Source organism: Stegostoma tigrinum, chromosome 6 (genome assembly GCF_030684315.1).
Source record: "Stegostoma tigrinum isolate sSteTig4 chromosome 6, sSteTig4.hap1, whole genome shotgun sequence".
NCBI classification, from domain to species: Eukaryota; Metazoa; Chordata; class Chondrichthyes; order Orectolobiformes; family Stegostomatidae; genus Stegostoma; species Stegostoma tigrinum.
This window is the reverse complement of record NC_081359.1, coordinates 70,942,846-70,964,269: the sequence shown is the minus strand read 5'-3', so window position 1 is coordinate 70,964,269 and position 21,424 is coordinate 70,942,846. Positions and strand designations below refer to the sequence as shown.

The following is a 21,424-nucleotide window of genomic DNA, read 5'->3' as shown; positions in this document are numbered from 1 at the left end:
AAGGGATGGCTGAGAGGAAGAACAGGTTAGGGAGGCAGAGACAGGCTGGGCTGGTTTTGGGATTCAGTGGGGGGAGGGGATGATCTGGGCCGGTTTTGGGATGCAGTAGGGGAAGGGGAGATTTTGAAGCTGGTGAAGTCCACATTGATACCATTGTGCTGCAGGGTTCCCAAGCTGAATTATGAGTTGCTGTTCCTGCAACCTTCGGGTAGCATCCTTGTGGCACTGCAAGAGGCCCATGATGGACATGTCATCTCACGAATGGGAGGGGGAGTTAAAATGGTTCGCCACTGGGAGGTGCAGTTATTTGTTGCAAACCGAGCAGAGGTGTTCTGCAAAGCGGTCCCCAAGCCTCCGCTTGGTTTTCCCAAGGAGCTGAATTGCCTTCTCCTGCTCCTGGTTCTAATATTCTCCTGCTTGTGTATAAGTCGACCACAACAATTTAATAATGAGTCATTGTGTAACTTAAAATTGGCCATGCTTGACCTGTTTCTGCACTGAATTGGCTAGAATAATTTACCTTCATGTTGCAAGTTTCATGGTTTAATCCATACCTTAGACCAAACTGTAAATCTGACGTACTTGCAGAATATATCACCTAGATTGCATGGCCTCCAGGTTTCAAATGAATTCATCAGTGCCTTATCCCTGAAATAATGTCTGTATACGGTAAATTTTAAATGAAAACTTCCAGCAGTATCATTTGATTAAAAATTCAGTAGTTGATTATTGATGCTGGCATCTGATCAGATTATTGAGTGACATGTCCCTCACTGAAAGTAGTCATTATTTGTGTCCTGCTTTAATGTGTGGGAACTGATATTGATTCCACTTTGCTGTGGAATAGAAAACTTAATGTTCGATTAATATCACTGTCACATGGAATACACAAATCGCATCTGACATGTGACTGAGAAAAATTGTAGGTTTTATGGATGATTATTTATGACCCTTTAACTCCAGTCTCTTCATAAACCTTAGCTGTGACAGTTAGCAGTCTACAACTGATATTGGTACAGATCACCTTTTTAAATTGGTCACTTGAACCTTTATGCATGTATCGATCATTGAATTTACAAATGCATACATTTCTCATATACAGTACTTTTATAATCCTAAAACATTACAGCTTCTGAGTGGTAACTGCAAAACCATTTTTTTAACTACTTACCTGTCACCTGTTTGAATTTGAAACATAAACTCATTTACTTTAGCACTGACCTCCCCACTGAACTCCTGTCCACACAAAGCCTATTAACATTTTGCACATGTAGTTTTAAGTGCCAAAAAAATTATCCTTGAAAGAAGAAACAAGATAATATTAAAGTCGCAATTTTCACTCCCTCAGTATGTCCCACTTGCAAGAAGTGCCTTTGAATTGTATGCACTCTTGTCATATGGAGAAGCGCAGCAGCTAAATTGTGCAGAGCAAGGTCCTACAAATATTCTGTCTCACCGTGTCCTTCTGCACCTCTTTCCCCCAATCCAGTGGGACAGTCTGTTCTTTCCAGTTTGGTCTTTCGATTCCTCCCACGTCCTACAGACTAAGGGGGTGGCCATGGGCACCCGCATGGGCCCCAGCTATGCCTGCCTCTTTGTAGGTTACGTGGAACAGTCCCTCTTCCGCACCTACACAGGCCCCAAACCCCACCTCTTCCTCCGTTACATTGATGATTGTATCGGCGCCGCCTCTTGCTCCCCAGAAGAACTCGTACAGTTCATCCACTTCACCAACACCTTCCACCCCAACCTCAAGTTCAACTGGGCCATCTACAACACATCCCTCACCTTCCTGGACCTCTCAGTCTCCATCTCAGGCAACCAGCTAGTAACTGATGTCCATTTCAAGCCCACCGACTCCCACAGCTACCTAGAATACACCTCCTCCCACCCACCCTCCTGCAAAAATTCCATCCCCTATTCCCAATTCCTCCACCTCCGCCGCATCTGCTCCCAAGATGAGGTATTCCACTCCCGCACATCCCAGATGTCCAAGTTCTTTAAGGACCGCAACTTTCCCCCCCCAGTGGTCGAGAACGCCCTTGACCGCGTCTCCCACATTTCCCACAACACATCCCTCACACCCCGCCCCCGCCACAACCGCCCTAAAAGGATCCCCCTCGTTCTCACACACCACTCCACCAACCTCCGGATACAACGCATCATCCTCCGACCCTTCCGCCATCTACAATCCGACCCCACCACCCAAGACATTTTTCCAACTCCACCCTTGTCTGCCTTCTGGAGAGACCACTCTCTCCATGACTCCCTTGTTCGCTCCACACTCCCCTCCAACCCCACCACACCCGGCACCTTCTCCTGCAATTGCAGGAAGTGCTACACTTGCCCCCACACCACCTCCCTCACCCACATCCCAGGCCTCAAGATGACTTTCCACTTTAAGCAGAGGTTCACCTGCATATCTGCCAATGTGGTATCCTGTATCCATTGTACCCGGTGTGGCTTCCTCTACATTGGGGAAACCAAGCGGACCGCTTTGCAGAACACCTCCGCTCAGTTTGCAACAAACAACTGCACCTCCCAGTCGCGAACCATTTTAACTCCCACTCCCATTCCTTAGGCGACATGTCCATCATGGGCCTCCTGCAGTGCCACAATGATGCCACCCGAAGGTTGCAAGAACAGCAACTCATATTCCGCTTGGGAACCCTGCAGCACAATGGTATCAATGTGGACTTCACAAGATTCAAAATCTCCCCTCCCCCCACTGCATCCCAAAACCAGCCCAGCCTGTCTCCGCTTCCCTAACCTGTTCTTCCTCTCACCCATCCCTTCCTCCCACCTTAAGCCGCACCTCCATTTCCTACCTACTACCTCATACCGCCTCCTTGACCTGTCCGTCTTCCCTGCACTGACCTATCCCCTCCCTACCTCCTCACCTACACTCTCCTCTCTACCTATCTTCTTTTCTCTCCATCTTTGGTCCGCCTCCCTCTCTCTCCCCCTATTTATTCCAGTTCCCTCACCCTATCCCCCTCTCTGATGAAGGGTCTAGGCCCGAAATGTCAGCTTTTGTGCTCCTGAGATGCTGCTTGGCCTGCTGTGTTCATCCAGCTTCACACTTTGTTATCTTTAATTCAGCTCCTTCAGCCTGGTCTGCCATTTGATATGATCATGGCAGATATCATCTCAGCCTCAACTCCATTTTTCTGCCTGCTCCCTATAATTTTTCAATCGGTACTGTTGAAAGTCTATCTATCTCCTCCTTAAATTCACTCAATGCCCCAGCATCCATCACACTCTGGGGTACAGAATTCCACAGATTCACATCCCTCCAAGAGAAGTAATTTGTCATCTCTGTTTTAAATCTGCTAACGCTTATCCTAAAACTGTGATGTCTTGTTCTAGATTGCCCCACAGGAACAAAATATGAACATTTTATCTATTCCCTTTAGCATCTTATATAACCTCAATTAGATCTCCCCTCATTCTTCTAAATTTCAACAGGTATAGGCCTAACTTGATCAATATCTCTAACTAACTTCTGCGTGGGTTTCCTCCAGGTGCTCCGGTTACTTCCCACAGTCCAAAGATGAGCAGGTTAGGTGGAACGGCCATGCTAACTTGCCCGTAGTGTTCGGGGTGTGTGGGTTATAGGGGGAATGGGGCTGGGTGGGATGCTCCAAGGGGCGGTGTGGACTTGTTGGGCCGAAGGGCCTGTTTCCACACTGTAGGGAATCTAAGGCAAACCCCTCACTTCTGGAATCATTCTCACGAATCTCCTTTAAACTGCCTCAAATGAAACTACATCCCTTCTCAAGTTAGGGCACCAAAACCATACATAATATTCCAAGTGTGGTCTCTCAAATGCCCTGTACAGAAGCAGCAACACTTAACTACTTTTATACTTTATTCCTTCAGGAATAAATGTCAAAATTCATTTGCTTTCCTATTACCTACACTATCTGCATACTAGTTTTCTGCAATTTATGCATTTCAAAAGTAATGTCACTTTCTTTTTTTACAGTTTCATGTAACTGAAGGTATTCTTCCATTTTATATCCTAAGCTTATGATTTTGCTACATATGTATTAGATAAATAATGAATGTCAATTTTGCTCACTCTCTTAAAGACAATGATGGTCTTGCAACAAACCTGTATGGACCTCAACATCAAGAACAATTTACACTTACGTAACATATTTCATGCAGTAATAACTTCCACGTACTCCCTAACAATGTCAAACAGACCTTACCGCCACAGTGGAGGAGATTTGAGAGGAGGTCACCAAAGGTTTATCAGTGTGTTTTAAGAAGTGTTTTATATGGAGAGAGAGAGAGAGAGAGAGAGAGAGAGAGAGGTGAAGAAGCTTGGTATTAAATTCCAAAGTTTAGCATCAAGGTTGCTGTATTCCCTCTAAACTCTGCAAACCCTTGTTCCAAATCTCTCTGCCAGCTCTTGGTACACAATCAAGTAGTTACATACACAACTGTATAGCCAGGTAATTTTAAATGCTGTCTTTTCAGGAATAGTACCAGGTCTCCTCAGGCCTCTGGGTAAAACAAATCCGCATGACCTCGGTAAACATTCTGCAAATTATTTGAAGTGCAGACCACTCGATATTGATGCTTTCAATCCTCAGCATTGTATCTTGATTCAGTTTTACCTTTTAAACTAAATTCCCCCTCAGCCTTCATTGTTTTAAAGAAAACAACCAATCTTGCTCCCAAAGCTAAAATTCTGGAAACTTCTCATAAATCTCCTCTAGTCCCTCTTAAGTATAATCGCATCTGTCCCATAATACACTGAACAAAACTATATAAAATATTCTAGCTGTGGCCTCACCAGTACCTGGGAGCTAGAATCTTGTATCACCATGCTCTTTTCATTCTGTACCATAGCTAATAAAGAAATATCCCCCATATGCCTTTTAACCACCTTATGAAAGCATCCTGCTTTCTGTACATTCAAGCCAAGCTCCCTTGAATCTACAGCACTTCTCAGAATCTCACCACTCATTACATATGCATTTACCTTGTTTGCTGTCCCCAAATTTATCATCTCTTAATTCTCTAGAATGAATTCCATCTGCCATGCACCAAGGCTACTCATAGAGCACCTTCCAAACCCACAACCATGATGATCTAGAAGGACAAGTGCAGCAGATATATGGGAAAACCACTACCTGCAAGTTCCCCTCCAAACTATACGTCTATACATCATCCTGACTTGGAAATATATCACCATTCCTTCGGCATCACTGGACTAAAACCCGAACGGATTGAGGCTCTTCAAAACAGCAGCTGACCATCACCTTCTCAACTAGTGGTAAGTACTAAATGCTGGCCAAATATTCCACATCCCATGAATGAATTTTTAAAATTCCATTTGTCACTTGTTCTGCACAACTGACCATATAACCAATTTCTGTATCATGTTAATCATACACCTATATTTAAATCTAAATAATTTGTATTTCATCAACAGATAGGGACTTTGTACACACCTCTGTAGATTCCACTAAAAATAGCCCTGAAACACGTGAAGTTTTCCCTCAGTTTCCTGCCACAGAGCCAATTCCGGGTGCAACTTGCACGAGGCCCAAAGAAAGCTTTACTAAAATCCCTAAGGTTACATCAAATGCACCACTCCTCTCGTCAAACTTCCTGGTCATATTATCAAACAATCAGGCTTGAGGGGCCAAATGGCCTTACCATGCTCCCAACTCTCATGCTCATTGTACTGTCCCATAAATTCAAAATAACTATTCTTAAAGTATGTACTTTCCTATATGATAATTTTACTCTCCCTCAGAACTTTTCTCCCCAGTAATTTGCCACCACAATGGTAGCAGTCTTTCAATTCTCCAACTGTTGTGGATGTAGCCCAAGATGTTTAGAAATAATGGGCAGCGCCTCAGCTATTTCCTCCCTTGTTTTTCCAAGCAGCCAGCAATAGGTATCATTCATGCCTAGTCATTTATTCATGTTCAAGGATGATATTACCCTCAATATTCCTTCTCTTACATCTAATATCTCTCACTCCTATACCTGCTTAACAGCAATGTCTGCAACATCCCCCCATTGTGAAAATTGACCTAAAGTATTTAGAACCATGGCAATACCTTCTGTGTCCACACGTAAGCAACGCTTTTAATCTATTATTGGCTCTACTCTTTCTTTTAATATCCGCTTGCTTTATATGTTTAGAAAAGAATTTTGGGTTTTCTTGATTTTACTAAGCAAGGATTAATGTTCATACTTTCCTTTAGCTTTCCTAATTTCTTTTTAATTTCACCTTTGCATTTCCTATATCTGTCTAGCATTTCTGCAATATTGATGTTTTGATATCTGACACAAGTGTTCCATATTGCTTTGCCCCACTGTGTGGTCATTGACATCTATGCAGCTGTAACTTGGTAATCCCATTTTTTTTCTCTCTGGGAGTACATTTGTTCTGAACACACTATCACCTTCTTGGACAGTAGGAACTGCAGATGCTGGAGAATCTGAGATAACAAGGTGTAGAGCTGGATGAACACAGCAGGCCAAGCAGCATCAGAGAAGCAGGAAGGCTGACATTTCCGGCCTAGACCCTTCTTCAGAAATGGGGGACAGGAAGGGGATTCTGAAATAAATAGGGAGAGAAGGGGAGGCGGGCAGATGATGGATACAGGAGAAGATAGGTGGAGAGGAGACAGACAGGTCAAAGAGGCGGGGATGGAGCCAGTAAAAGGTGAGCGTAGGTGGGAGTTAGGGAGGAGATAGTTCAGTCCAGGGAGGATGTACAGGTCAAGGAGGTGGGAAGAAGTTAGTAGGTAGGAGATGGGGGTGGGGCTTGAGGTGGGAGGAGGGGATAGGTAGGAGGAAAGACAGGTTAAGGAGGCGGGGGCAAGCTGGGCTGGTTTTGGGATGCGGTAGATTTTAAAACTTGTGACGCCCACATTGATACCATTGGGCTGCCCCCCTACCCTTCTCTCTTTCCTGGATCTCTCTGTTTCCATCTCTCGCAACCACTTAGAAACTGATATACATTTCTAGCCCACTGACTCCCACAGCTACCTGGAATACACCAGCTTCCACCAAACCTCCTGCAAAAATGCCATCTCCTATTCCCAATTCTTTTGCCTTCACTGCATCTGCTTGCAGGATGAGGCATTCCACTCCTGTACGTCTCAGGATGTCCTCATTTTTCAACGACTGCAACTACACACCATCACCCCCCAACAGTGGTCAAGAACGCCCTCAACCTTTTCTCCCGCATTTTCCACATCTCATCCCTCACACCCCTCCCCGCAATAACAACCAATACAGAATCCCCCTCGTCCTCATGTACCACCCCACTAACCTCCAGATCCAACGCATCATCCTCCGACACTTCCACGATCTGCAATCTGACCCCACCACCAAAGACATTTTTCTCTCGACACCTTTATCTGCTTCCCAGAGGGACCACTCTCTCCGGGACTCCCTTGTCCACTCCACACTCCCCTCCAGCCCCATCACGCCCGGCACTTTTCCCTGCAACCGCAGGAAGTGCTACACCTGCCCCTACACCTCCACCCCCAAACCCCACCCCCCCATCCCCATCCCAGCCCCCAAGAAGATTTTCCATATCAAGCAGATGTTCATTTGCACCTCCCAATCGCGAACCATTTCAACTCGCCCTCCCGTTCCTTGGACGACATGTCCATCCTGGGCGTCCTGCAGTGCCACAGCGATGCCACCCAAAGGTTGCAGGAACAGCAACTCCTACTCCGCTTGGGATCCCGGCAGTCCAAAGATATCAATGTGGACTTTACAAGCTTCAAAATCTCCCCTCCCCCTTCTGTATCCCAAAACCAGCCCAGCTTGTCCCCACCTCCCTAACCTGTCCTTCCTCCCATCTATCCCCTCCTCTCACCTCAAGTCCCACCCTCATCTCCTACCTACTAACCTCTTCCCGCCCCCTTGACCTGTCCATCCTCCTTGGACTGGCCTATCTCCTCCCTACCTCCCCACCTACGCTCACCTTTCCTGGCTCCATCCCCGCCTCTTTAACTTGTCTGTCTCCTCTCCACCTATCTTCTCCTCTATCCATCTTCTGCCTGCCTTCCCCTCTCTCCCTTTTTATTTCAGAACCCCCTTCCCCTCCTCCATTTCTGTAAAAGGGTCTAGGCCCAAAATATCAGCCTTCCTGCTCCTCTGATGCTGCTTGGCCTGCTGTGTTCATCCAGCTCTACACCTTGCTATCACCTTCTTGAATACCTTCCGCTGCTCTGATACTGTATTAACTTCAGATCTGATTTCATTTCATTTTTAAACAAATCACATCTCAGCTTAGTAAAATTGGCATTTCCCAAATTCAAAACCGTTCTTTTTGATCTATTTTTGCCCTTTTCCAGACCAAACTCCAACTGAATTATGATCATTACAACCAGGTCACAATCACTTCCAACTTCAAGTGCCTAAGTTCAATTCCTAAAGCTAAATCCCCAAGTACCCAATCCTCTCTTGGGTTTCCTACATATATTACTCCCTCATTGTTTCAGTACTTCTCAGCAGTTTATCTACATGTTTTCTTTTCTTCTTCTGTCTGTCTGACTATCTAAACTGCATTCTTGGGTTTCAGGTAAATACCACTGACGTATAAATCAGACAAGACCTCACTCAATGGTAGGGCAGTTCAAGCATCTCAATGGCCTATTCCTAGCCCTACATATTCCTGGAAAATGAATCAAACTCCTCTAAATATATCACAGCTGCCATTATCATTTTGCACTTTTCTCGCAGAGTCATTCAATTTCTATTCTAAAGGTGTATTTCTCCTTAAGTTTGTCTCTATTTTTCTCTTGGCATGCATTTAGAGCAGTTATGTTTCTGAAAGGAATTTACTAGTCACAGGCATACCTCATTGTGATTTGATGATACATGTGGTATCAGTTACCTGGTATATTCAGTCTCTGGCTAGAAAGATGGTAGTACCATGGTAACATCACTAAACTAGTAATTCAGAGGCCGAAATAAATGTTTTGGGAAAATGGGTTCAAATCTCAGCACAGCAGCTGGTGGAATTAAAGTTCAATTAATTACACCTGGAATGTAAAAACAGTTTCAATCAAGCTGACTATGAATCATTTTCTTAAAAATCCAACTGTTTTTAAATGTCTTTTGGCAAAGGAAATCTGTTCTTGCCCTGTCTGGTCTGTGTGCGGTTCCAGAACAACAGGAATGTGGCTGACTCCCAACAACCTTCTCAAAATGCAAGCACTCAGTGAAAGGGCAATTCGAGTTGGGCAACAAATATTAACTGCGATGGAGAGGTCTGCATTCCATGAAAGAATTTTAAAAACCTTTTGAGCTCTAATTAAATGGTCAAAATACTGATTTCTTGCCTGGAAAATGTATTTTCTTAATGTTTGCTTTGTTCTTGCAATTTCGAGTGTCACTTCATTTGCTTTGTGGCCTGTATTTAGAATTTAAAACATTCGTCTTAGTGTCAGCTTTTCAAAGACTTCCATTTTCTTTCTCAGATATTTATTTATTGACCAGGTATCTCAGGCATATGGAAAAGTCAGTAGAAAGAATCATCTTGTGAGCTCTTTTCCTGCCATTAACACATCATCCTCTTTCACAAAATTGCCTATGGTTATCTCTTAAGCCTCTTCTGATGATGGCACTGCATTCATCATTTTCTGTTTTCATTTGTCCCAAGTATTCAAATTCATCTACTTCTTCCAGTGTGACCTGAATTGATTTATTATTGTTACGTGTACCGAAGTACAGTGAAGAGTTTTGTCCTGTGCACTTTACAGGCAGATCAGCAGCATCCACTTTAATCATCACTAGTTCATCTAGAAGAATCCTTCAGATTACTTTTTTTTCTGGCGTTCAAGTTCTAAGGTTCTCAATTTTACCTGATCTATGACATTTTATAGGGCCTGTTACGATTCTGCAAGTGATCTCTTTGTAATCTAAGGAAATAATTTCCAGCTAAACTTTCTATATTATATCATGCAATTTCTGTTGCCTTTTTTCCTGCCAATCCATTGTTTCTTCTGTAAACATACTAATGTGATTGAATAAGCTATCCCTTTGATAGATGGCAAAGGGGAGAGTAAATTAAGTTTCCTGGGACACTGATTTTGAGTTTTTCTCCTTTCATTGTCAATAAAATCTCAGATACTTGCACATTAAGAAGCCCACTCATTTACTGAAATAAGTCCCTCTACATGTAAAAGTGTGTTAATAATGGACTAATATTTTGCAATCCTTACAGAAATTCAGAATATCAATTTTTCTTCACGCATCCCTGTTTTTGCCAAGCTTCTGACTCATAATTTTATAAAGCATTTTGTTTTCAACCTAAGATTTGTCACTCCACCAGCCAACCTGATGATGTCTGGTCATTTCATTTCAACAATGCTCAGCAAGCTCTGTAGCAGACTTCAAGACCGATATATTCTGACTTGGATCTCTGTTTCAGAGACATTACCAAGTGCAATTTTTAGAAGACCCAGACTATTGCAAATGAATCTGGAGAGGTTATTAAACAGGAACTTGATATTTTGTTGTCAAACAGAGACTGAATGCAGCAGAAAATTGATGCTTCGGGTGCCATCATCAGCACAATGAAGAACACCTATGACTAGTGAATTCCTTTGAGAAACAGAAAATTAACTGATTTAAATGTATGCTGGGAGAGAAAAAGGTACAAATTAAGTGAAATATAGCTTTTAGAATATATCCTGGATGACTCCAGGGGCTGAAATACAACAAAAGTACCTTGGCTCCAAATTTAAAATGAGTACATTAGCAATCTGCAACACAGAGAAATTAGAAATAAAACCTGTGCAGAAGAAAAGCCAAGTTTGGTCACTTGCTTTGTTATCCATTGCTCCTGTCACGACAAAGCTTCAGACCAGAGTATTATTCTAATTTTTCAACTTTTAATTCCAAGAAGTTTTTTTCAAGGAAGGGGGCTTCTACAGGCCAAAAAAAACCATGGAAGGTTATACCCGTAGATCCTCAGGGAATCTTCAAACACAGACAGAGAGAGGGGGGGAAGAGATTGAGAGAGAGAGCGAGGGTGCGAGCGAAAGAGAGAGAGAGAGAGAGAGAGCGCAAGTGCGAGAGAGAGAGAGAGAGCGCGAGAGAGACAGAGATAGAGATCGATGCAACAGAAAAACCTAATGAGGGGCTGCCTCAAAATCGACTATTTAAATATCAGTATCCCATTGTCTACTCTTCATGAACCACCCAGAAAAATTGATCAGTATATCTTTTAACTTCTCTTTTATACTCATTTCTTATTCCCAATTTGTGTGTATGTGGGCTGCATTATTATTTCTTTCCATGTTTATTAATAATAAACTCACTCTTTTATTATGTCATGAAACCCTGGTTAAATTTGCTCCTTTTAAAACATAAACACATTTGATCCAGGAGAAAACTACCCATAAGGGAAGGGTCATTTTAAATTAATCTTGTTGCAACCAAAGTGGCAGGAGAAAAACAAAGGGAGCTAGTACATTCATTCTCAACCAGGACTTTCATGATGTGGGGGATCCACTTGCACCCATGATAACTTATGGGAACCTGTTTGGGGTCTGGAGATAACAAAGTGTGGAACTGGATGAACACAGCAGGCCAAGGAGCACAAAAGCTGACGTTATGGGCCTCAACCCTTCATCAGAAAATACTCGGCTCAGGCATGTTAAGAGATTTCTTGTTGATAGAATGACGCACAACTGAGCTTGGACTTTTTTCATTGGAGAAAAGGAGGAGGAGAGGGGACCTAATTGAGGTATACAAGATAATGAGAGGCATATACAGAGTTGATAGCCAGAGACTATTTCCCAGGGCAGAAATGGCTAACACGAGGGGTCATAGTTTTAAGCTGGTTGGAGGAAAGTATAGAGGGGATGTCAGAGGCGGGTTCTTTACACAGAGAGTTGAGAGAGCATGGAATGCGTTGCCAGCAGTAGTTGTGGAAGCAAGGTCATTGGGGTCATTTAAGAGACTGCTGGACATGCATATGGCCACAGAAATTTGAGGGTGCATACATGAGGATCAATGGTCGGCACAACATCGTGGGCTGAAGGGCCTGTTCTGTGCTGTACTGTTCTATGTTCTATGTTCTATATATAAATTACTGCGACAGCTGTAAAACATTTGGGGTGGGTAGACAGATTTGCAATGAATACATAGAAATAGGAGGTGGTCAATGATTCCATTAAACACAGCCTGCCTTCAGACCAGATGTTGTCCAATTTGGATTACAATGGCACTTAGCTGAAACCCAAGACTATACTATAGATCACCAATCCAAGGAAAATAGGAAAACAAGTATGAAGATAAATTGCTGACAATGCTGAAATAAATTAGCAATAATACTAGGAGATTTCCATTCACTGGGATTAATTGGAATACAATTATACAGAGGATGTAAAATTCTTAAAATACATTAAGGAAAATATTTGCCTTCAGCCAATATGTAGCAGATGCAAAACAAGAAAAGATATTGCTGGATTTAGCTTTATGAAATCAAGCTGGGAAGGTGGAAGGTGTAATGAACATAACACGGCTACAAAGACCATAATTCAGAGAAAAGGACAAAATTAGACCACGACTAAAGGCGTTGAATCGAGGCAAGGCCAATGTGATTTGTCAAAAATGAAGTGAGCACAGCTTCCCAAGGGTAAATGAATGTCCGAGCAGTGCAAGTATTCGAGGGGATGCAAGAAAAGACTCAGAACAAATGTACTCCCAGAAAACAAAAGTCAGATTCCTAAATCAACGGCTATTTAAATGAGTAGATAGTATGCTGAAATGCTACTAAACTGTTCTAGCAGCGAGAAACAGTAAGGATGAAATAGCAGAAGTACAAGGCAAATATGCTCCTGTAAAAGAAAAACGGTGGGACCATGACTGGAGAACCCTAAATGGCAAGAGAGGCTCAATGGTTATGATTAAGAAAAAAATAGCTTATTGAAGGCTGAACATGGCAGAGTTCTTCCTAAAGGGTTATAAGATGTGTATTAAAACCAAATAAAGAAAGGAAATGAAAAAATTTAAGATAACAAATGAGAAAGCCTTAATGGTGAGAATTAAGGAAAACACAAATGATTTTTAAAAAATATCTAAATAAAAAGGAGAATAAATTCTACATCTTCAATTGTCTTAAATTACTGATCCCACCATCTTATTACAACCCAGGTCACTCTGTCAATTCAAGTTAAAATGCCTCAACTTACTTTCTTATTGCCTTTCTTAGGATTTGAACACTGGTTTCAAGAGCAATGATAATCTGACAATGACAATGTCAATATTTTGAGCTGTGCATCAATTAGAATGCAGAAGTCTAATGAATGGATTTTCCTTGATCTGTAGAAGGAGAGAAATTGCCACTGATCTTTCATGTGTTTCCTCTCAATGTGACTTAGGACTCTGAGGTGCACACAAGACGAAGAAACTCAATGTTTGAAAGAAACCTACAAGTAACTCAGTTGGAAAAGAATTCATGCAGATTCTAGATTTTTTGATCCAATGCAAAATATTGTAATGCTGAAAACAGAAACAGAAAATACTGGAACAGCACCTCATATTTCACTTGTAAACCCTGCAGCCCAATGGTATCAATGTGGACTTCACAAGCTTCAGAATCGCCCCTCCCTCAGCCACATCCCAAAACCAGCCCAGTTTGTCCCTGCCTCCCTAACCTGTCCTTCCGCCCACCTATCCCCTCCCCCCACCTCAAGCCACACCCCCCATTTCCTACCTTCTAACCTCATCCCGCTCCCTTGACCTTTCCACCTTCGTTGGACTGACCTATCCCCCTGCTAACTCCACACCTACACTCACCTTTACTGGTTCCATCCCCGCCTCTTTGACCTGTCTGTCTCGTCTCCAACTATCTTATCCTTTATCCATCTTCTATCCGCCTCCCCCCTCTCCCCAGCTATTTCAGAATCCCCTTCCCCTACTCTATTTTTGAAGAAGGGTTTAGGCCTAAAACGTCAGCATTCCTGCTCCTCTGATGTTGCTTGGCCTGCTGTGTTCATCCAGCTCTACAGCTTGTTATCTCAGATTCTCCAGCATCTGCAGTTCCTACTATCTCTGAATACTGGAAATACTCAGGTCTGACAGAATCTAATGGAAAGAGAAGCAGAGATAACTTTTAGGTCCGGACTTTTTCTGAGAACCGTTCTGACAAAAGATCACAGGTATGCAACATTAATGCTGTCTCTCCCTCGACAGATGCTGCCAGACCTGAGTATTTTTTTGGTTTTTTTGATGTTGTTTTCAAGTTCTTGATTCAATGCAGAGATTGCTTTAAGGCTTAAGTAACACAATCCAATCAGATTGTAGGCTCAGCCTCGCCTGAGAATTACACTGGCAGCTTGGTAATTGAAAACCTTTTTTTTCCACTCAGAGAAGGAATAATTGCTGACTTGTACCAACAGGGAGCTGAGGAGAAATTTAATCAACCCTAATCTTTTCCAGCAAATAAGAAATTAATCCAAGAAAAAATACAGAAGTTTGAGAGTGTATTTTCTAAAGCTTGTAAGCATTGTATTATAGCTAAAGTGCTCATCATTGCTCATAATCCTCATCCTTTCAGCTGCTCAGATGATAAAAACAAATTCTATCTTCTCTTTACAGAATGTACAAAGGAATCGGTATAGATCTAGAGTGAGGTTTGTCCAGTAAGCAAAGGGAAAGCTCAACCGTAAGTCAAGGGAATTGGGGGTGGGAGAGTCGATAACAATGGGACTGGCATACAGGGTGAGAAAGGTAGCACACAGAGATACCAGTTTCTCTCAGATTTCTGGCAAACTGCACTGTGGAAAACAGCCGAGCCAGCTGTGCACATGAAAATAGGGAGCTGTGAGGACTTAAAGGCAAGTACAAAAAATCAGATTGCCAAGCATGTCAGCTAGATGAGATAAAAACAACAGGAAAGTATTACAAATTACGCTGCCCTTGGGTAAACTGAAAGTTACTTCCAAGTTTTTTTTTAAATTTATAAAATCTAATTAATCAGAAAAGCATATAATTTATTTCTCAACCTTTTCTGCGAGGCGATATTGAATCCAGTTCATTTCATTATCCATGCTACTTAGAACATAAACTTCAAAGCTGTTCTTTTCTCAATGAACAATTTTAAATATTCATGTCATAGTCCAATTTTTTAAAATTACCAGATGACACTTACTCGATGTTTTTCTTTTATCTTCATTCTATATGCTTCTTTGTCATATTTGTCCTCTTCACGTAGCCTTTCTTTTGCTTTCTCCATATTTATTCCTCCCTTGTCATCATCCTCGTCATTATCTAGTTTGCTCTTTTGTACCGGTGGCCATTGCTGAATCACCTTCAGAATAGAAATGGTGTGAAGTGTTAATGGTAAAATAAAAAGACTGATATTAACCATTATTTAACAATTGCTCCAACTGTGATCTTAATGAGCAAATTGTCAAAATCAATTATTGAAAGAAGTTATTGTTCTAAACATAAAAATAAATGCACATTCTTCATGCAACACCCATTGTAAAAATAATGACTCACCAATATCTTAAATTCAGCTTTGGAACAAAGTTTGTGGTCTAAATTCAAATTCTAATCCAAACTTTAAATCAATTACTTTCCACAATGAGATTAACAGAATGTGCCCAATTATTTTTTAAACTAGGGAGTCAGGTGGGGGAAATTGACATTAAATCACACTCAATAGATTCCTATAAAGCAACAAACCAAAATGGAAGCAATGTTCAGTATTTAAGAAATTTGTGTCACTGAGGGGTATAGCTTTTTTAATATATCATTCAGCATTAAGTTTAGAGAAAAAAAAATCAGGTTCAAATCTCCAAACCCATGTCAACACTCAAATAATTTCTTAAAAGTAAACAAAAACCTGAGTAACTAATTCCTGCAGACATTCATTGTCATAAGATGTGAAATGAGTAAAGGAATGATCCTTTCATTTGATCAACCACCCTATTGTTTTAGTCTCATGTTGAATCTGTATTTTAACTTGTTTGAGTATCCAAAGCTCAATCTGCTTGTAAATTCTTTTGAGATAATGGGAACTGCAGATGCTGGAGAATCCAAGATAATAAAGTGTGAAGCTGGATGAACACAGCAGGCCAAGCAGCATTTCAGGAGCACAGAAGCTGACGTTTCGGGCCTAGACCCTTCATCTGATTTATTACACTTTATTGTCCTGTAAATTCTTTTGATTCACTTATAAGAAATGCTAAACAGAGCTACAGAGAAAAATATTAACAGCTGTCTGTTAGACCCTTAAACAGTTGTATTTCTAATTCCCTAGTCCCTTTCAAAGACAGTATGTCAGAGAATGCTTAAATTCTCCATTCCAATTACCACCCAACCTGAATCTTCTAACCCTCCTAAAGAGCAAGGCAACATTTTGGTTCACTTTTCTACTCCCACTCCCTTTCAGGGCTCACGTATCTACTGACAGCTGGAGTCCAAACACAGCTCTAGCTCTGGCTTTTCCAATCCTTGAAATACATTTCTGATAAACATACTGTGCCCTTTGGCACCACTTCTATATTTTTTTGAACTTTTAGTCAATCCAGCCTCCTTTTGCTATGAAGATAATATTCCTATTGGCTTGACTAGAAACCTATTCAGCCAGTATTTTCTCAATTTTTAAAAGCTGCTGTTAACTAACAAATTAGCCATCATCTTCAGAATCTCTGTGCACTCTAAAATATCTGACAATGTCTTTGAAATGTTAGCTTTCTTTTTGTTATACATTTGAAACTCTGCTTTCAAATACCTTGGTGAATAATCTTTTACTACCTCATACATCTCAAAAGCCACTTTCAGAGTTTGGCCACAAGCACTTCTAAACAAATTTTTAACCAAATGATTTGCCACCAAACTTACAGTGGTAGCTATCAAGAATCCTCTCATCATTATTTCACTTAATGACTCATCTTGTTGCTGCTTTCTGTTTGTCCAAAGATCCCCTCAAGTTTTTCTCTCACCTTAGCCTTTCAATTTAGTTGCTTAAGTAGCAACAAGTTGAAGTGCATTTTGCTTAGGACAAACATATTCATAGAATACTTCCTAAATTTATCAACTGATTATTACATAATTGAATTGGGAACATTGCAGGAAACAGGAAATTAAGAATATCTCTCCAAAAAAGGCAACATGTGATACAGAGCAAAATTTGCAGCATTACTGGAAAACTGACCAGAACTGATTCCTTTTAGATCTAGAGATGACAACGTAGAACTTGGTTGACAAGATAAAAACTGAAGAGGAAAAATGTCATTTCCAAAATCACATGCTCTGCAATGTGATTAAACACAGGATCAATAAACTAACAGTGACTGTACTAGCTAACCATACCTCAAATAATATAATAACATTTGCGTTCCTGTTTCACTTTCCATTTTCAAATATTTATTCATTTAATGGATATGATTAAATCCAATATTAAGATGAACTTAACCCAAGTTAGTCAAGTATGACAAAAGTTTAGATTTTGCACAAATACTCCATGATGCAATTGCTTTAAATGTAGATTTAATAAAGAAAAACTTTTTATAATCGAACTGGTGACAATTTTCATGATTTCGAGATAACTTTGGGAAGATAATGTATGTGAATTAGTGGCCAGGCTGTTAGAACAAGGATTTGAAAAGATTCCCAACGGCTTCTGAGAAAAGACTGCCTGCAGGAAAATTCAAAGATTTTTCAAAAGGATTCATTCTGATAAGTTTTTGATGTGTACCACATGATTCAAAACATGTATTTGTGACTAGCTGCTGTCTCATCTCATTTAGCAAACACTTCATTTTCTATACTAAAAGTGAGATACAACAATGCTGTAAATCCGAAATAGAAACTTAAGTGCTGAAGAAACTCAGCAAGTCTAGCAGCATCTGTAAACACAGAAACAGAGTTAACATTTCAAGTACAACATAATCATTTTCAATTCAGTTCAAGTTTTTAAGAACTTATTTCTTACTGTGCGAAAATATATTCTACATAAAATGTCAGACTAAAGTTTAATTAGTGCAACAAAATCAGCCACAAAAATAACTTATTTGTTTATGTTTCCTTCTGAAACTCACCTCTCCCTCTTCATTGAAAGTGACTTTTGTATTCACTTTAAACTTTTTCTTCAGGACCTTCTTTGCCTCTTTGACTTTTGTCTTTTTTGTTATTGTTTTCTTTATTTTATCCTGTTCTTTTTCATCAGGTTTCTACAAAATAAAAAATAAGTCTTGGCTATACAAAAATTCGGCCTGCAATCACATATATACATTATGACATATTAATATTTCCTATAAAGCTATAATATTAAAAAAGAATGCTACAGCTCTGAAACAGCTCTAAATGCTTCTTCAAAATTTATTATCACTACAGTTTGGCCTACTCAAAAACAGCACAGAACTAGACCAGTGACATGCTAGGAAAGAAATACTAGAAAAAGATAGCAAAACATTCACGAAACCCAAAGTAAATCTCATCATAAAGGTATAAATTTTTTCACTATTTTCCAAATTTGTTTTTCCTAGAAAAACCAACAGCAGAGGTGTAGAAACATCGTCACTTTTTATGTTAGTGTTTTCACGTCAGTCTTCTTATAACATACAACTAAAAGCATCCTATTGTGTGTAAGCAGTTAAACATTCCAGAAAACTTCTGAAGTGAAACATGTCCTCGAAGCAAAAAATAAAAAGTTTAATAAAACAAAGTCTAGAAGGGGCCTTGGAGTATATATGCAGAAAGAATAAATGAAAAACGCCCATTCTAATTTTACTTTAGTTATCTGAATCACAAAGTGCAGAGAGACGGACTCAGTTGTAATACCCTTCATATAAAATAACCTACAGTCGCTTGTTCAGGCACCTGTATAAACAGCTATTTTGATAAAATTCTACTTAGCTCCTAGCAACATAATGTTGGTAACATTTAGATTGACGCCCTTTTTAAATCCTGTTCTTTTTTCACATTTTCGGTTAATCGATCAAAATGAAAGCATTTTCTGTCATATGGCATCTTTCATAAACTCTATTTTCTGCTTTCTGTTCTATTACCCTGACGTACTTATGTATGGTATTATTTGTTTGGTTAGCATGCAAAACAATACTTTTCACTGTATCTCAGTACGTGTGACAATAATAAATCAACTCTCACCAAAGCAGGAAAGGCCACTTTTGCAAGACAAAAATGTGCTTGGTACTCAGTAAGTCCCCCATACACAAGAAAAATGGTAAGATAATCTATTTTATTGACATTGATTGAGAAATAAATATTGGATTGAATACTGAGAACATTCCCTGCTCAGTTAGTGTTATTGGATCTTTTACATTCACAAGAAGGCAACTGATGCTTTAGCTTAACATTTCATTCAAATGATTGGATATCTGGCAGTCTCACTGGCAGAACTGGAAGTGCAAGAGGACAATGCTGGTGATAAACTCAAGTTCCAGACCTCAACAGCTTCTCTTTCAATTCCTCCCACTTCCTATAATGGGGGTGGCCATGGGTACCCGCATGGGCCCAAGCAATGCCTGCCTCTTTCTGGATTACATGGAACAATCCCTCTTCCACTCTACACTGGCTCTAAACCACACCTCTTTCTCCGTTATATTGATGATTGAATCAGCGCCACCTCGTGTTCCCACAAGGAGCTCGAACAGTTCATCCGCTTCACGAACACCTTCCACCCCAACCCTAAGTTCACCTGGACCATCTCGGATACCTCTCTCTCCCTCTTGGGCCTCTCTGTTACCATCTCTGGCAACCACGTGGAAACCGATATCCATTTCAAGCACATAAACTCCCATAGCTACCTGCAGTACACCTCCTCCCACCCACCTTCCTGCAAAAACACCATCCCCTATTCCCAATTCCTTCGGCGCCACCGCATCTGCTCCCAGGATGAGGCATTCCATTCCTGGACATCCCAGATGTCCTCGTTTTTCCAAGGACCATAACATCCCCCCGAACTGGTCAAGAACACCCTCGACCGTGTCTCCCCCATTTCCCACATCTCATCCCTCACACCCCCTCCCCGCAACAACAACCAATACAGAATCCCCCTCATTCTCACATACACCCTACCAACCCCCAGATCTACTGCATCATCCTCCGGCACTTCCAGCATCTGCAATCCAACCCCACCACCAAAGACATTTTTCCTCACACCCTTATCTGCTTTCTGGAGGGACTACTCTCTCCAGGAGTCCCTTGTCCGCTCCACGCTCCCCTCCAGCCCCACCACACCCAGCACTTTTCCCTGCAACTGCAGGAAGTGCTACACCTGCCCCTACACCTCCCCCCCACCCCCATCCCAGGCCCCCAGAAGACTTTCCACATCATGCAGATGCTCATCTGCACATCTGCTAATGTGGTATACCGTATCCGCTGTTTCCGTTGTGGCCTCCTCTACATCGGGGAAACCAAGCGGAGGCTTGGGAACCGCTTTGCAGAACACCTCCGCTCGGTTGGCAATAAACAACTACACCTCCCAGTCGCAAACCATTTCAACTCCCCCTCCCATTCCTCAGACAACATGTCCATCCTGGGCCTCCAGCAGTGCTATAATGATGCCACCCGAAGATTGCAGGAACAGCACCTCACGTTCACCTCAGCAACCATGCAGCCCAATGGTATCAATGTGGACTTCACAAGCTTCAAAATGTCCCCTCCCCCTACCATATCCCGAAACCAGCCCAGGTTGTCCCCACCTCCCTAACCTGTCTTTAATGCCACCTATCACCTGCTCCCACCTCAAGCCCCACCCCCAACTCCTACCCATTAACCTCATCCCAGCCCCTTGACCTGTCTGTCCTCCCTGGACTGAACTATCTCCTCCTTAAATCCCCTCTAACACTCACCTTCACTGGCTCTATCCCCGCCTCTTTACCTGTCTGTCTCCTGTCCACCTTTCTCCTCTATCCATCTTCTACCTGCCTCGCCCCCTCTCCCTATATATTTCGTAACCCCTTACAACCCCTCCCATTTCTGAAGAAGAGTCTAAGCCGGACACGCCAGCCTTCCTGCTCCTCTGATGCTGCTTGGCCTGCTGTGTTCATCCAGCTCTACACCTTGTTATCTCTTGTTCCAGACTGTTAATGCTGAATAGCCAAACTCAGGCACACCTGTCATATGACTGTGCTAACCAATCGGAGCAGAGTTAGGCCACACAGAGCGCAAAATCACAGAAAAGCCATCATTCAACATCAAGATCTCTCAAGGAAAGGGCATTCATGCTCTGACAGTACGTCTAAACCTATGAGGAAGTCAGAAATGCTGTCAATTTGGGGGCAAAGTGAAGTTGACAAAGGAAATAGAAACATACCTTGGAACAGTTTATAAGACATTCTATCCTGTGAGGATGTGCACTAGAACAGTTGCCTATGCAGTATGCATGTTAAATCTCTTGCTAATCACTCTAAACTACTAACCAAACATTAACTCAACAAAATCA

General features: G+C 41.5%; 1 protein-coding gene across 1 annotated transcript in view; it reads right to left on the bottom strand.

Annotated features, from left to right (window-relative positions):
- ddx10 (DEAD (Asp-Glu-Ala-Asp) box polypeptide 10) overlaps window positions 1–21,424 on the bottom strand; it is a 188,306-nt gene that overhangs the window by 66,690 nt on the left and 100,192 nt on the right. Inside the window, exons 14-15 of the mRNA XM_059646651.1 lie at window positions 18,057–18,188; window positions 15,158–15,316 (exon numbers count right to left, since the gene is read on the bottom strand). Coding sequence (XP_059502634.1) covers window positions 15,158–15,316; window positions 18,057–18,188 — 291 coding nt within the window. The remainder of the gene's footprint in view (window positions 1–15,157; window positions 15,317–18,056; window positions 18,189–21,424) is intronic.